We start from the raw sequence: 15203 nt of genomic DNA, 5'->3' as shown, positions 1-15203 counted from the left end.
TTTTGTATTACATGCAAAGAAAAATTAAATATAAAAACAAAAACAAAGAAATTCACTATAATGATAAGAACTAGATATTAAAATAGCAAATTTAATGTAATAATTACTTACAAAGCAACTGATTCAAAGTTTCACTGCTGATAACTGTAAAAATATGTTATTCAAATTATGTGAAATATTAATTTTATAATATGATCGTTGTTGAACAGAAAAACTATAAAGCTGATCACATTTCTCATGATCTACTTCAGATTATGTTTGAACATTTGTGGACCATCAGTGCACTCATCATAAAACACCTCACTTTTCTTCACCTCTTCTAGCAACTTGCCCTCTGGTTCCACTCGTAGAACTATGACGTTATTTTTCCGCTAGCAATGTGCCAACATTACAACATCTACTTATTAAAATGCTGCCCTTACTAGCATCATTTGCTTTCAGTAATATTCTCCTTAGTAACAACATTCACTTAAAGAAATACCTATAGAAATAAGCCTTATGGTTTCAAACTATGATGTCGCCCCTCCCCTGGTATAGTCATGCCCTCTGGTGTCAATTGGTGGACTTCATCGTCTTTATCACGTTTTGGTGTCTGTATCCTGTACATATTATGTAACCCTCAGAGGTTAGTATCATTGGGATGTAGCATAATATTATACAACTGCCAGGTTGCATCTTTAGATCTTCATTCATCCGGTAATCCGCCACTGAGGCAACTTCGTTTTGATGCAAAATGATGAGGATAGTTCCGTTCACTTCACTTTACTTTCAACAAATAATCTAAAAGAACTTGTTAAACACAGAGAAAGCTGCGTAAAAATACATGGTTATTATTATATGATAGGTTTTATACTTTGGAATATAAAGTTAACTTAACAATTATAACAATTTATACCCTTATCTCCTTTTCAAAATTACTAGTATCTTGATGAAGTGTTTTTGTCTTTCTTTTCTTATAATACAGTGTTGACCAAAGTATTTGTGTATTGTTATATAATGACGTTAGTCAACATGCATGGAGTATTTATTGAGTAAATGCCCAAGTAGTAACAGAGAAGGTAGTGTGTGATTAGACAAACATGTACGAATTGTTTTCCTATCTATATTAATTGTTTTCAATAAGTGTTCGTCAAAACACATACGCACACCTGTATTGTGTGAAAATGTTTGCCTTTGATATAATCTTTTTTTCAAAACAAATCAGTGCTTTGTTCACACAGTTTATCTGCACTTGGTGTAGAGTTATATTTTGTCACGTACTAGAAGTTGTTTAACATAAATTGTATACAGCAAACAGATGTTGTCAAAACAGTAAGGTACTCCCAATGCGGTGTATCCAGCATCAGGCTGCAGGAAATGTTGTCTTTAGGAACTTCTACTGGTACACATCAAAAACTATTGTCTGACATGACCATGTTTTGATAAGTTTATGAAATTAAGGTCGGAAAATGTCTTCCACCGCTTTAAGAGAGGTATGGTATAAACACATTCATTCCTGAAAACTTGAGAGAGACAGAATGCTAACGTAAAGTTAGGACAACGACAACATTTTTTTTTCCATATGAATCCTCTATTTCTGGCTTATTAAACCTTATGGTAGGATTCGTGTTCGTCCTTTGCCTGAAGAACAAATGAAGAAAGTCTGTCCTTCCTCTAGGGAACACAAGGAGATGGTGCAGTATGTGTTGGGGCAGCTATTCTCTATGGTGAAAATATTGCACTTCATATTACCAGGGAAATGTCAATGTTACCTCCTACAGACATCACATGGAGACGATATTTTTCCATGTGCTATAGAAAGGCTTAGCAATAATTTTATGTTCCAAGATGACAGTTGTCACATTGTACAAGATTATCTCGACCAGGAGAAAGTTACACGACTGCGATGGCCAGCAAAGTACCTAAATTGTAATTTCATTGAGAACTGTTGGGCAGAACTTAGCTAGAAAATAGCTAACGAAGAAACTACACCAGCTACTGTATTTAAATTGCAGTGCCCTCTAGTGACAAGTTTATATGACTCATGGTGGATTACAATAATAACCTCATCGAGGTAATTAGAGTCGAGAAGGATAAGTTAAGTACTAATCGAAGGATAAGACATTATTTACAATAATTCGATGTTACATTTTGTGATTATTTGTGTTTGTTGTGATAGGTGAAATACTAAATTGCACAATTTTCCACAAATAGAATTGTTTGTCGTTCTAATAAATCGTTCATTATGTTTATAGAACCTATTTCACTATACAGATTACATACATGGATGTTTATATGACATACATTTCTCATTTTGACAGTGATAAGTGTACTTGTATTCCATATCAAGAATAATGATTTTATTTGTTACAAAATATGCAAAAGTATTGGCCAAGAATGTTTTTAATTAGAGTGTACTCCGCTCACAAAGTTAAAACAGATCTGCTCAAATTGTCATTTTGTATCAGTCTACCCTCTTTTTTTTTTGTGGAATACAAGTTCTTTTCTGTGAAACAGAATAAAAAATATATTTCGAAATAAACTATTCACAATGTTCTAAGTATCTATTGAGATGGCCCGGCATGGCCTCGTAATTCGAGAGTCGCTGGTTCGAATCCCCGTCACACAATACATGCTCGCTTTTTCAGCCATGGGGGTGTTATAATGGTACAGTCAATCCCACTATTCGTCGGTAAAAAAGTAACCCAGGAATTGTCGGTGGGTGGTGATGACTAGCTGCCTTCCCTCTAGTCTTACACTGCTAAATTAGGGACGGCTAGCACAGATAGCCCTCGTGTAGCTTTGATTGATTGAACTTTATAACGCCTCAACGGCTAAAACGGCGATCTGATTAGGAACATTTATTCAACTTATTAAGTACAAATAATACTGCTGTATGTAGCAACGTTTTACTGAATTTATTGACCTATTTCTACTTGTCGTTAAGTTCAAAAATCACTGCTGTATGTAGAAAGTTTTATTATACCAACTGGACTATTTTTTCTTGTCGTTATATTCAGATATCACTGTTGTACGTAAAACGTTTTACTGTACTTAAAGAACATTTTCAACTTGGCATTAAATACAGTTATCATTATATCTAACGAAATTGTACTTGGAAATCTACTTCACCATGTCGTTAAGTGCAAGAATAATTGTTATACGTAATGAAGGTTTACCTTTCGAGCAAAACTGTTTAAATGTATAGAACTAAAGGAAGTACTCTTCCCAAATACAGTTTTTGTGTTGTGAATCTGCTAACTGTCAAAATTGAGGTGTATTTTTACACTGGCACTTTTTATTTCTCTGTTATTGTAATAACATCTGAAAATTAAAGCTATAGACATTTATTGACACACAAAAATATATATTCAATTTATATATTTTATTTGTAAAGAAATGCGTACGTATCTTTCTTTTTAAGAATTAGGTGGCACAACCAATGATGAGTGGGTGTTAACTTCTACCAACAGTTTAAGCGATAGCTCAAGAAATCAACTAGGTATTACTAGGCCTAACGAGATAGAAACCACTATAGAATCCATGCCCTCTTCATCCAGAGAATACGACCCTCCTGGTGTGAAGAGTAAGTAAATTATTTTCTTACTTCTACCTATTTTCTCTCGAGATATTCATTATTTAGTTCTATTCATTATTCATAATTTATGTACAGAATAAAATATCCTACCTAGCTAGAACTTGTTTTCCTCTAGTCTACAAAAGTAAGGTTGTAATTTGTGTCCTCCTTCTATTGTTCTAATAAAATGTGTTTCTATGCAAAATTACTTGTATTCTTACATTGTTCAAAGGGCCCGGCATGGCCTAGCGCGTTAAGGCGTGCACTTCGTAATCTGAGGGTCGCGGGTTCGAGCTTGAGTCGCGCCAAACATGCTCGCCCTCCCAGCCGTGGGGGCGTTATAATGTTACGGCCAATCCCACTATTCGTTGGTAAAAGAGTAGCCCAAGAGTTGGCGGTGGGTGGTGATGACTAGCTGCCTTCCCTCTAGTCTTACACTACTAAATTAGGGACGGCTAGCACAGATAGCCCTCGAGTAGCTTTGTGCGAAATTCCAAAACAAACAAACATTGTTCAAAAATTTTTTTCTGACACTGTGTCCAAACGTTTGATTGTCTTCCACGATCTTTTCAAATAAAATCTTGTGCATTCCTTTCGCAATTGGTGCTTTTCGTCCTCAACTGTTCCAAAATACGTTTGTGTCCAAAGTTGTACTATCTTCTGTTCACTGTTCCTACATAAGTGTATTTGTGTGTCTTAGCAGGTGTTTGTTACCTTTCTAAAAATTGACGAAAACATATTTTTCTCTCACCTCATTCACTATTCGAAGAGACGAGTATATTTGTGTGACCTATTCAGTACTACTTTTCTTGCTATTGTTCCAACAAAAGTTTCTATCATAATCAGAACTTTTCCAGTTTTCAGATAAAATATCATATTTGTATATCTAAATTGGGGCTTGTATTTTTTCTCTTATTTCAACAAACGTTTATTTCTGTGCCCCAAACAGCATTTCTTTTCCTTCGAGATTTCAGATGAAAGCTTATGCTTGTATATCTTAATCAGAACTTGATTTCCTACAGCAGGCTCTGGCTACTGTTGATGTGAAAGTGCATGCCTCTACCATCAGAAAGAGACTGCACAAGTTTAACTTGCATGGAAGGTGTGCAAGGAGGAAACATTTGCTCTCTAAGAGAAACATCAAGGCCAGACTGAAGTTTGCCAGAGAGAATGTAGACAAAGACCAGAACTTCTGGAATAATGTTCTTTGGACAGATGAGTCCAAAATTGAATTATTTGGACACCAGAACAGAGGACATGTTTGGCATAAACCAAATATAACATTCCAGGAAAAGAACCTCATACCAACTGTGAAGCATGGAGGTGGAAGTGTCATGGTTTGGGGCTGCTTTGCTGTAGCAGGACCTGAACAACTCACAATCATAGAATCCACCATGAGTTCTACTGTGTATCAGAGGGTGCTTGAGGAACATCTGAGTCCATTTGTAAGAAAATTAAAGCTGAAGCGGAACTGGACCCTGCAACACGACAATGACCCAAAATATACCAGTAAATCCACCAAGGACTGACTAAAAACTAAAAAATGGAGAGTCCTGGAATGGCCGAGTCAAAGCCCAGATCTTAATCTCATTGAGATGCTGTGGGGTGACTTGAAACGGGTTGTGCATGCAAGAAACCCCTCAAACATCTCACAGCTGAAAGAATTCTGCATTGAGGAGTGGGGCAAACTTTCTTCAGACCTATGTCAGAGACTGGTAGATGGCTACAAGAAGCGTCTCACTGCAGTTATTTCAGCCAAAGGAGGTAACACCAGCTATTAGGGGGTAGGGTGTCCTAACTTTTTCCTCAGTTAGAATATGCATTTTTGTAGAATTACATTTACAGAAGATCTTGAAAAGTCTTTTCTTCAGTGTTAATTGTTTGGTTATATTCCTATAATCTCTCAGTATTGTTAAAATTGAGATTAAATATCTATATATTCAAACACGTAACAAAAATACACAGGCTTTCATAGGGTGTCCTAACTTTTTGACATGACTGTATGTGTTCGCAAGCACTGTCTTCCTTCTATTGTTCCAACAAAACTTTGTTCATATGTCTAAGTAGGTATTGTCTTCTTTCCATTGTTTCAACAAAACTTTATTTGTATGAGAGTAAGTACTCCTTTCCTTCCATTGTTCGAGAGAAAAAAACCTTGTTTATATACCTTAGTATGTACTGTCTTCCTTCCACTATTCCAACAAAACTTTGTTTAGAAATCTTGGTAAGTACTGTTTTCCTTCCATTGTTTCAACAAAACTTTATTTGTATGTTAAAGTAAGTACTGTAGTCCTTCCACTGTTCAAGTAAAAGATTGTTTATATGTCTTAGTAAGTACTGTCTTCCTTCTACTGATCCAACAAAACTTTCTTTATATCCATATTTGCTACAAACCTATCACTTATTGAGAATATATTACTGACTTTTTTATTTAGTTTTCAATGTTTCTCCAAGTTTTTGTTACAGGCCTTGGCTGAAACATCATTATGATGGTTTGAAAACAGTTATAGGGAAGTTTTAATATGATAGATAAAAGAGAATCATAATAGTAATAAAATATGTACATCACTTAAGTATTTTTTGTTAAATTTCCTACAACTTATTCAGTTCTATTTGTATAAATTGTTAAAGTATTTTCATGTTAAATTATATTTCTTTAAGAGCTACAGAAAATTTATTCAATAAGAGCGCAAGCTTATACAGTTTAGAGACTGACTGAATAAGTAGCAAAGAAAACCTTATTACAAGTTTAACACATTAACAAATGCATAACGTTTTGGTAAAGGTTTTAGCATCATCAGGTAAAAGTAAGTTTAGTGAGACAGAGGAATATAATATGGAGACTGCAGTAGTGTTTTCCTGCCATTGTTACAACAAAACATTGTTTATATGTCTTAGTAAGTACTGTCTTTTTTCCATTCTTCCAAGAAAATTTTGGTTTCAGTTCTTAATAAATACTGTCTTTCTTCCATTGTTCCAACAACCCTTGATTATATGTCTTAGTAAGTACTGCCTTCCTTCCGCTGATCCAACATAACCTTCTTTATAACTGTATTTGCCTCAAACCTGTCATTTCTTGAGGATATATTACCCATCATTTTTCTTTTCTTTTTCAGTGTTTCTAAATGTTTTTATTTCTGTTACAGACGTTGTGTGAAACATCAGTATGGTGTTTGAAAGGAGATATAATAATCAGTGAAGACGAGAAATCCCGTTTGTAGAGAAATATATATGTTCGTTCCTCTACATAAAAAAAAAAATTCTCAACTTAAACCATCCGTTTTTACATATACGAGTAGATACAAGGGACGTTTAAATATCATAGATAAAAGAGAATCATAGTGTCATGTAATAGAACAATATCTACATATGTTACGTCTTTATGTTATATTTCTTACAAATATTTCAGTTTTATTAGTTTAGAATGTTAAATTATTTACATGTTAAATTATATTTGTTTGAAAGTTGCAGAAAAGTTTTCAAAGACAAGATAAGCTTTTACAGTTTAGAGATTCGCTGAATGAGTAATAAAGAAAACTTTATTGCAAGTTTAACACATAAACAAATTCATAACATTTTGATAAAGTTTTATCATCATCAGGTAAAAGTAAGTTTAGTTAGACACAGGAATACAATATGCCGACCACATTAGTATTTTCCTTCCATTATTCCAAGAAATCCTTCTTTATATGCCCTAGTAAGTACTGATTTCCTTCAAGTGTTTCAACAAAACTTTGTTTTATGACTTAGTAAGTAGTGTCTTCTTTCCATTGTTCCAACAAGACCTTGTTTATATGTCTTATTAAGTACTGTTTTCCTTCCATTTATGGAAAAACCCTCGCTTATAATGTCTTAGTAAGTTCTCTCTTTCTGTCACGGTTTCAGCAAAACCTTGTTTATTTGTCTTAGTAAGTACTGCCTTCCTTCCAATGTTCCAACAAAACGATGTTTGTATGTCTTAGTAAGCACTGTCTTCCTTCCACTTATCTAACAAAACTATGTTTGTATGTCTTAGTAAGCATTGTCTTCCTTCCATTGTTTCAACAAAACATTTTTATATATCTTAGTAAGTACTGTTTTCCTTCGTGTGTTCCAGCTCAACCTTGTTTATATGTTTTAGTAAGCACTGTCTTAATTTTATTATTGCAACAAAAGTTTGTTCATATGTTTAAGTACTGTCTTCTCTGCATTGTAACAAAATGTTATTTGTATGTCTTAATAAGTATTGTATTCCTTCCAATGTTAGGGAGAAAAATTATTTTATATGCCTTAGTAAGTACTTTCTTCCTTCTTTTCTCCAAACAAAATTTTCTTTATTATGTCTTAGTAAGTACTGTCTTCCTTTAATTTTTCCAACAAAATTTTGTTTATATGTCTTAGAAAGAACCATCTTCCTTCGACTGTTCCAACAAATATTTTTATATATATTAGTAGGTACCGTCTTCCTTCCATTGTTCCAAAAAAAATACTTCTTTATATGTCTTAGCAAGTACTGTCTTCCTTCCAATATTCCGCCGAAAACTTGTTTTATATGCTTTGGTAAGAACAGTCTTCCTTCCACTATTCCAACAAAACTTTGTTTATATCCCTTAGTAAGTACTGTCTTTATTCCATTCTACCAACAAAATTTTGTTTATATGTCTTAGTACATACTGTCATCCTTCCACTCTTTCAACGAAACCATCATTTCATGTCCGTTTAAGTTCTATCTTTCTTCCACTGTTCCAGCTAAACCTTGTTTATATGTGTTGGTAAGTACTGTATTTCTTCCAATGTTCCCACAAAAGTTTGTTTATATGTGTTAGTAAGTACTGTTTTCCTTCTACAGATCTAATAAAACCTTGTTTATAACTTTATTTCTAACAAACCTTTACTTCTTGGGAATATATTACCCAATTTTTCAATGTTTCTCTAAGTGTTTTTGTTACAGGCGTTGGCTGAAAGATCATTATGGTCTTTGAAAACAGTTGTATGACAGTATTTTTTGTTATATTTCCTACAAATGTTCCAGTTCTATTAGTTTAAATTGTTAAAATATTTACATGTTAAATTATATTTCTTTTAAAAATTACAAAAATTTATTTAATGACATTATAAGCTTATACAGTTTAAAAATTGACTGAATCTCCAAACAAAGAAAACTTTATTACAAGTTTAACACATTAACAAATGCATAACTTTTTGGTAAAGGTTTTATCATCATCAGGTAAAAGTAAGTTTAATAAGACAGAGGAATATAATATGGAAACTGCAGTACTGTCTTCCTTCCATTCTATGAATAAAATTTTCTGTATATATCTTAGTAAGTACTGTCTTCCTTCCATTGTTCCAACAAACCTTTATTATATATCTTAGTAAGTGCTTTCTCTCTTACTTCCATTCTTTCAACAAAACTTTTTATATGTCTTAGTAAGTACTGTCTTCTTTACATTGTTTCAACTAAACTTTATTTATATATCTTAATAAGTACTGTTCTCTATTCTTCTAAAAAAATTGTTTATACGTCTTAGTAAGTGCGCTCTTCCTTCCATTCTTCCAAGAAAGCTTCGTTTGTATTTCTTATAAAGTACTGTTTTTCTTGCACTATTCCAACAAAACCTTGTTTATATGTCTCAGTAGGTACTGTTTCTTTCCATTATTCAAACAAACTTGTGTTTATATAAGTCTTAGTAAGTAGTCTCTTCTTTCTATTTTCCCAACAAAACTATATTTGCATGTTTTAGTAAGTACTGTCTTCCTTCTATTGTTCCCACAAAATATTGTTTATATGTCTCAGTAGGTACTGTATTCCTTCCACTGTTCGAGTGTAACCATGTTTTTATGTCTTAATCAATAATGTCTTCCTTCTATTATTCCAACAAAACCTTTATATGTCTTAGTCAGTGAAGTCTTCCTTCCTCTGATCCAACAAAACCTTCTTTATAACTATATTTTCTACAAACCTATCACTTCTTGAGAATATGTTCCTTTCTTTTCATTTATTTTACAATGTTTCTCCTATTGTTTTTGTTACAGGCCTTCCTGAAACATCATTATGAAACTCTGAAAGCAGTTGTGAGGGAAGTTTAAATATGATAGATAAAAGAGAATCATAGTATCACGTTATAATAAAATTTGTACATAATTTAAGACTTTTTTGTTATATTTCCTACAGATGTTTTAGTTCTATTAGTTTAAATTGTTAAAGTATTTAGATGTTAAACTGTATTTCTTTGAAAGCTACATAAAATTTCTTCAATGAGAAAATAAGTTTATATAGTTTAGAAATTGGCTGAATGAGTAACAAAGAAAACTTTATTACAAGTTTGACATATTAACAGATGCATAACTTTTTGTTAAAGTTTTATCATAATCAGGTAAGAGTTTAGTTGGACACAGGAATACGATTTGCAGACTACAGTAGTGTCTTTCTTCCATTGCTCCAAGAAAACATTATTTCCATGTCTTAATAAGTACTGTCTTCCTTCCACTGTTCCAACAAAACATTGTTTATGTGTCTTAGTAAGTACAAATGTGTATGATTGTTTTTTCGAAACTGGTGTTTTTCTCTTTCTTCTCTTACAAAAAGTTTATTTCTCTTTCGAAATTGGTAGTAATCCTCCTTCCACTGTTTCTACAGAACTATAGGTTTGTTACTGGTTCGTGCTCTACTTCCAGAACACTAACAAAAGTTTATGTTTATGTTTCCAACTTGATAGTTGTTTTACTCCCTCTATTCCAACAAAGGTTATTTTTATGTTTTCAATGTGTATTTATCCTCCTTTTACTGTTTCAAAACAGTTTATATTTGTGTGTCCTAGTCACTATTTGAAATTCTATTGTTCCAACAGAAATATGTCGTTGTATGTTCCTCTCAATAATTATGTAAAAACGACTGGTATGGGTGGAGAAAGCACTCTCTGCCCATGCCAGTCGTTTCTACATGTATGTTTTTCTCTACAAATGCGTTTTTCTCGTCTTCTCGGATTACCACTCAATATTTGATCTCCTTCCAGAGATCAAACTACAGTTTGTGTTTTTATGTTCTAGTGTGAATGAGATAAAACTACAGTTTGTGTTTTTATGTCCTAGTGTGTGTGAGATCAAACTACAGTTTGTGTTTTTATGTTCTAGTGTGAATGAGATAAAACTACAGTTTTTGTTTTTATGTCCTAGTGTGTATGAGATCAAACTACAGTTTGTGTTTTTATGTCCTAGTGTGTATGAGATCAAACTACAGTTTGTGTTTTTATGTCCTAGTGTGTATGAAATCAAACTACAGTTTGTGTTTTTATGTCCAAGTGTGCATGTAATCCCTTTCCACTGTTCGAGAAAACTGTTTCTGTGACCAGATTTTCGTCTTTCTAATTTTTCAACAAATATGTTTTTTTTGTGTGTGTACTAATCAGTACTGTTGTCCTTCCAGTGTTTCAATAAAAAAATATATTTTGTGTTTGTATGTCCAAATTGTCATTTGTCTTCCTTACAAGGCGTGCAACTCGTAATCTGAGGGTCGCGAGTTCGCATCCCCGTCGCGCCAAACATGCTCGCCCTTTTAGCCGTGGGGGCGTTATAATGTGACGGTCAATCCCACTATTTGTCAGTAAAAGAGTAGCCCAAGAGTTGGCGGTGGGTGGTGATGACTAGCTGCCTTCCCTCTAGTCTTACACTGCTAAATTAGGGACGGATAGCGCAGATAGCCCTCGAGTAGCTTTGTGCGAAATTCAAAAACACTTTCCAACAAGCGTTTGTTTGTGTGCTGTACTCAGTATTTGTTCGCCTTCTACTGTTCCCATAAAACTTTGTGTGATCCAACTGGTACATTGTGTGATCCAACTGGTACATTGTGTGATCCAACTGGTACATTCCTTTTCAAACCATTCCAACTAAAATTTATTTGTGTATCGAAATTGGTCCCTCTTCTATTGTTCATATTTGTTTGTGTATCCCAGTCAGTTTTTGTTCTCTTTCTCTGTTCGAAAAAAATATTGTTTCCATGTAGAAAATGGTACTTGTTCTTCTTCCAACAAAAATCTAAGTTTGTGTGCCAATCTTGATACTTCCAGACACTTTTTCAAGAAATACTTATCCTGGTATCCTAGTCAGTACTGTTCTTCCATTGTTCAAACAAGTGTTTGTATTTCTGTAACCTGTTAGTATTCGTTCTTTTTCCACTGTTACAGCCAAACCTTCTTATTTTTTGTGACCAAACTGGCCCTTCTTCCATGAGTTAATATCTGTGTGTCCAAATTGGTTTATGTTCTTCTATGACTTTTCTGACAAAAGCTAATATTTGTCTGCCCAACTTTGTCCTCCTTCGAGTGTTCGTACAAAAGTTTTTGTTTGTGTAACCTGGTAAGTATTTTATTTTACTGTGTGTTTCTTATTGGCTAGTTGCTCTTCCATTAAACAGCATACTTAAAACAAAGTTTGTATCAGGGTTCTGTCTGTTGTTTCTTATATGATAAATACGATGTATCCTTCGTCTCTGGTTGTCACTGAATGGCTGAAATATATTTCGTAACGAAATCGCAACTTGAAATGAACTAGTTAAAGCACAGACATGAAGTTCTTAATTTTGGAAGTTATTTAAACTTTCATATGTTGGATTATTTTTTATCTTACACAATAATTTTTTATGTAATGTAAGAACCTGTGAACTTGCGTTACGTGGGTATAATGTGGGTAATAAAAATAGCTCCTCTATAAACTTGTGTTTTATTCTCAGGAAGGAGTTTACTTTTCTGCTTTTAGCTTCTGTTTGATTTATAAACTTTTACTTAAATGTTTATCGACTTCTGGTGCTTTCGATCTTAACAAATAAGGAGTCTTTATTTTCTGTTCTACCTGTGTATCTTGAATAAATGGCTGAGTATGTTTTTTCACAGTCACTTTGAACATGAAAATCTGACGACTGATTGTTTTTTGAGGGATATATAATAGTCCATTCCTATACAAAATATCTGTACACCAGATCGGAATGACGTGTTCAGATCAGGAACTCATAATTTTTCAAGACGAGGTTATTATTTGTACAAAGAATTATTGATCAATTTCGGGGGCCAAGACCATCTTTAAAGAGAACGTGCAATATATCATACCTATAACGTGGTAAAAAATATGCTATGTCTTGTGTAAGGTGTAAATCTAACCACACAAAGGTCATTGGCAAAATAAGACAGTAATAAGCAGCATGACCAAGTCACGTGTACACAAGCTGCTTCCAGGACTTATTCATCTATTCCACAAAGATCTGCTGGCTAAGCCGCATATGGATTTCTGTGTCATCAGACTATTGAAAACTATTGTTATCGTACACTAGATGGCTTATGGGCAGCAATAAAACAGGATTGAATGCATACGACTTGATCTATAGGAGTAAGAATTACACTGCAGAGCTTGTTTAAAGATTGATATTCGTCGGGTAGAGTGCGACTGGGTGTAGTGACATGTTCAGTAACGACGTAAGAAAGGTTCCAAAGCTGTTTAGGTATAACGTATTCGACCTGTGTAGTACATGTCTGTGTAAGATGTGTTCTTCATGTTCGATAACTGATTAAAAATGTAGCCAAATGTAGAAGTAACGTTTGAAAATAGCGATTCGTGTTATATCAGATGTTTTAGTGTATGGTCTTTGAATAAAGTACTGTTAACAAACCATTGAAACTAATTTTAAACAACGCTAAATTTAATAGAAGTAATTCGAATATATCAGACGTGTTTGATTGGACTTTCTCTTACAAGTAATTATAAATAAGAGTGTTATTTTACGTTTTTCAGACACGAGGATTTTATCTATAGAACTAAAGAGTCTCTCTGGGAAGGTAATGAAAGAGTTCACTTCAGCTCCATTGCACCAATGTTTTTCCACGTGCTCGGAAAACACGTTTTGCGATGCTATCATTTTCACCGACTCTTTCAACGTATGCAAATTGGTCCACAAGTCAACAGATAGAAAACTGGATATCTCTGCAGATGACTTTTTATTTCGTATTTTACGCTGACACCAACTCTAGAAAAAGTGAACTACAAAGACACTGTTATTTATTATGTCTCATGCACTAGTTATAGATATATTTTTCAACACGTGGCGAGGGTGGTGTTTGGACTATAGCATCGTAAATACGATTTGGATTTGTTACACAATCAAATTCATATTTTATTAGTACAGTCAGAAATGAAGACGAACTACCAAATATTAAACACATTTAACGTAATCACTTATAGTGATCGAAATGTTAGTAAAAGAAAAACATTAAATTAGAATTATGAACAATACTGTAAAGGTGAATAATAAAATTATAAGTTCGTTTGACGTCAGATTTCTCTGTGATATATAAATGTATATATATAACATTATTTCTGAAATGTGATAAATCCAGCTTATTATAATTACTGTGTAGATATATTTACAGTTATATTTTGTTTAATTTATAGAAAAATGTATTTATCTAAAATCATATTAACCAATCATTAAGTTTTAGATTAGTTAAAGCAAATTCTGGTTACTAAAGTCTTCGGGAGATGTCGCTACCAACATCAGACACCAGCAGAACTGTTGCGATTCTCATTAGGAATGAGATTAGGGTTAATTGTGGTGTTGTTACATCTAGTAGGACACTTTGAAATTACGCTTGATTCGGCAAAAGCATAAGCTATATTTTTTTTAGTATTTCAAGATCATAAAATCAGTAGGCAAGCCAATGGTTTATGTTGTTGGACGATCTAATTATTTGATGAATATAAATAATGTGATTTGCCTAATCAAAAAAGTTTTTCTTTTTTCAGTGAAAGGCTACATTGATAAACTGGACTTAAATGTAAAAAAAAAAAAAAAAAATTGTAATATTTTGTTTGCCCTAAACAATAGATCATTGTTTTTCTTTTTCTTCTAAGATATTCTTCAAAATTAGAGCATTTTGTATGATTAGAAATATACTTCAAAAATAAGAATAAGTCACATATAACAGCCAACCAATCTTGTTCTAATTTAAGATATACCGGAAATAAACCTTGCCTGATGTGCTTAGCTTCCAAGAGATGAGTATAAACATCAGTTGTTTCTTCAGTTTCTTTGTTTTTAATAACTCACTTAAAGTTTTCACTAACACACGTATCGAATGTCTGAATGTTGTTAGAATAAACTGAGTTCATTTGGAACAAAAAAAAGTGTTAAAATATTCACTGATCATGCACGTTATAGAATTAAATATGAACTTAGATGAACAATAAAATAAGGCACTCAATCTGAATTGGTTTTTGATAATTAGTTATTGTTTACATTTCTTGTATTTCTCACATTGCATGTGTCAAGTCTTAAGAATTTCGATTTCAGTAAATCGTTTTACATCTAAGGGATACAGTGATATTACCCACACCTGATACAAATCCCACATAATGCTTGTTGATAAATCGTTTTGAAATACACTAGTATGCAGGCAGAGGCGTTTCAATACATATTTTATACAGTCATCAAATATCTGCCTAAAAGGATAAAATATTTAAGATTGAAATTTAAACTGGAATGGAATTCCAACCTTGAACAAAATATGATAAAAAGTAAAATAGAAAGCTATTTTAAAATTAGAATATAGAATTTGATGTTTTTGTATTGTCAAGAAATAGTAATGTGGATTTTTTACTCATACAGTAAAACGTCCAATCAACG

At 33.0% G+C, this 15203-nt stretch overlaps 1 protein-coding gene across 1 annotated transcript in view; it reads left to right on the top strand.

Moving 5' to 3' along the window:
• Nucleotides 1–14756, top strand: part of LOC143227519 (uncharacterized) — a 50517-nt gene extending 35761 nt beyond the window's left edge. Inside the window, exons 2-3 of the mRNA XM_076458959.1 lie at nucleotides 3404–3565; nucleotides 13316–14756. Coding sequence (XP_076315074.1) covers nucleotides 3404–3565; nucleotides 13316–13539 — 386 coding nt within the window. The 3' untranslated portion in view covers nucleotides 13540–14756. The remainder of the gene's footprint in view (nucleotides 1–3403; nucleotides 3566–13315) is intronic.
• Nucleotides 14757–15203: the final 447 nt, after the last annotated feature.

The sequence above is a fragment of the Tachypleus tridentatus genome, chromosome 9, assembly GCF_004210375.1.
Source record: "Tachypleus tridentatus isolate NWPU-2018 chromosome 9, ASM421037v1, whole genome shotgun sequence".
In the NCBI taxonomy this organism is placed as follows: Eukaryota; Metazoa; Arthropoda; class Merostomata; order Xiphosura; family Limulidae; genus Tachypleus; species Tachypleus tridentatus.
The sequence above is the reverse complement of the archived record's forward strand: the minus strand, read 5'-3'. Positions and strand labels throughout refer to the sequence as shown.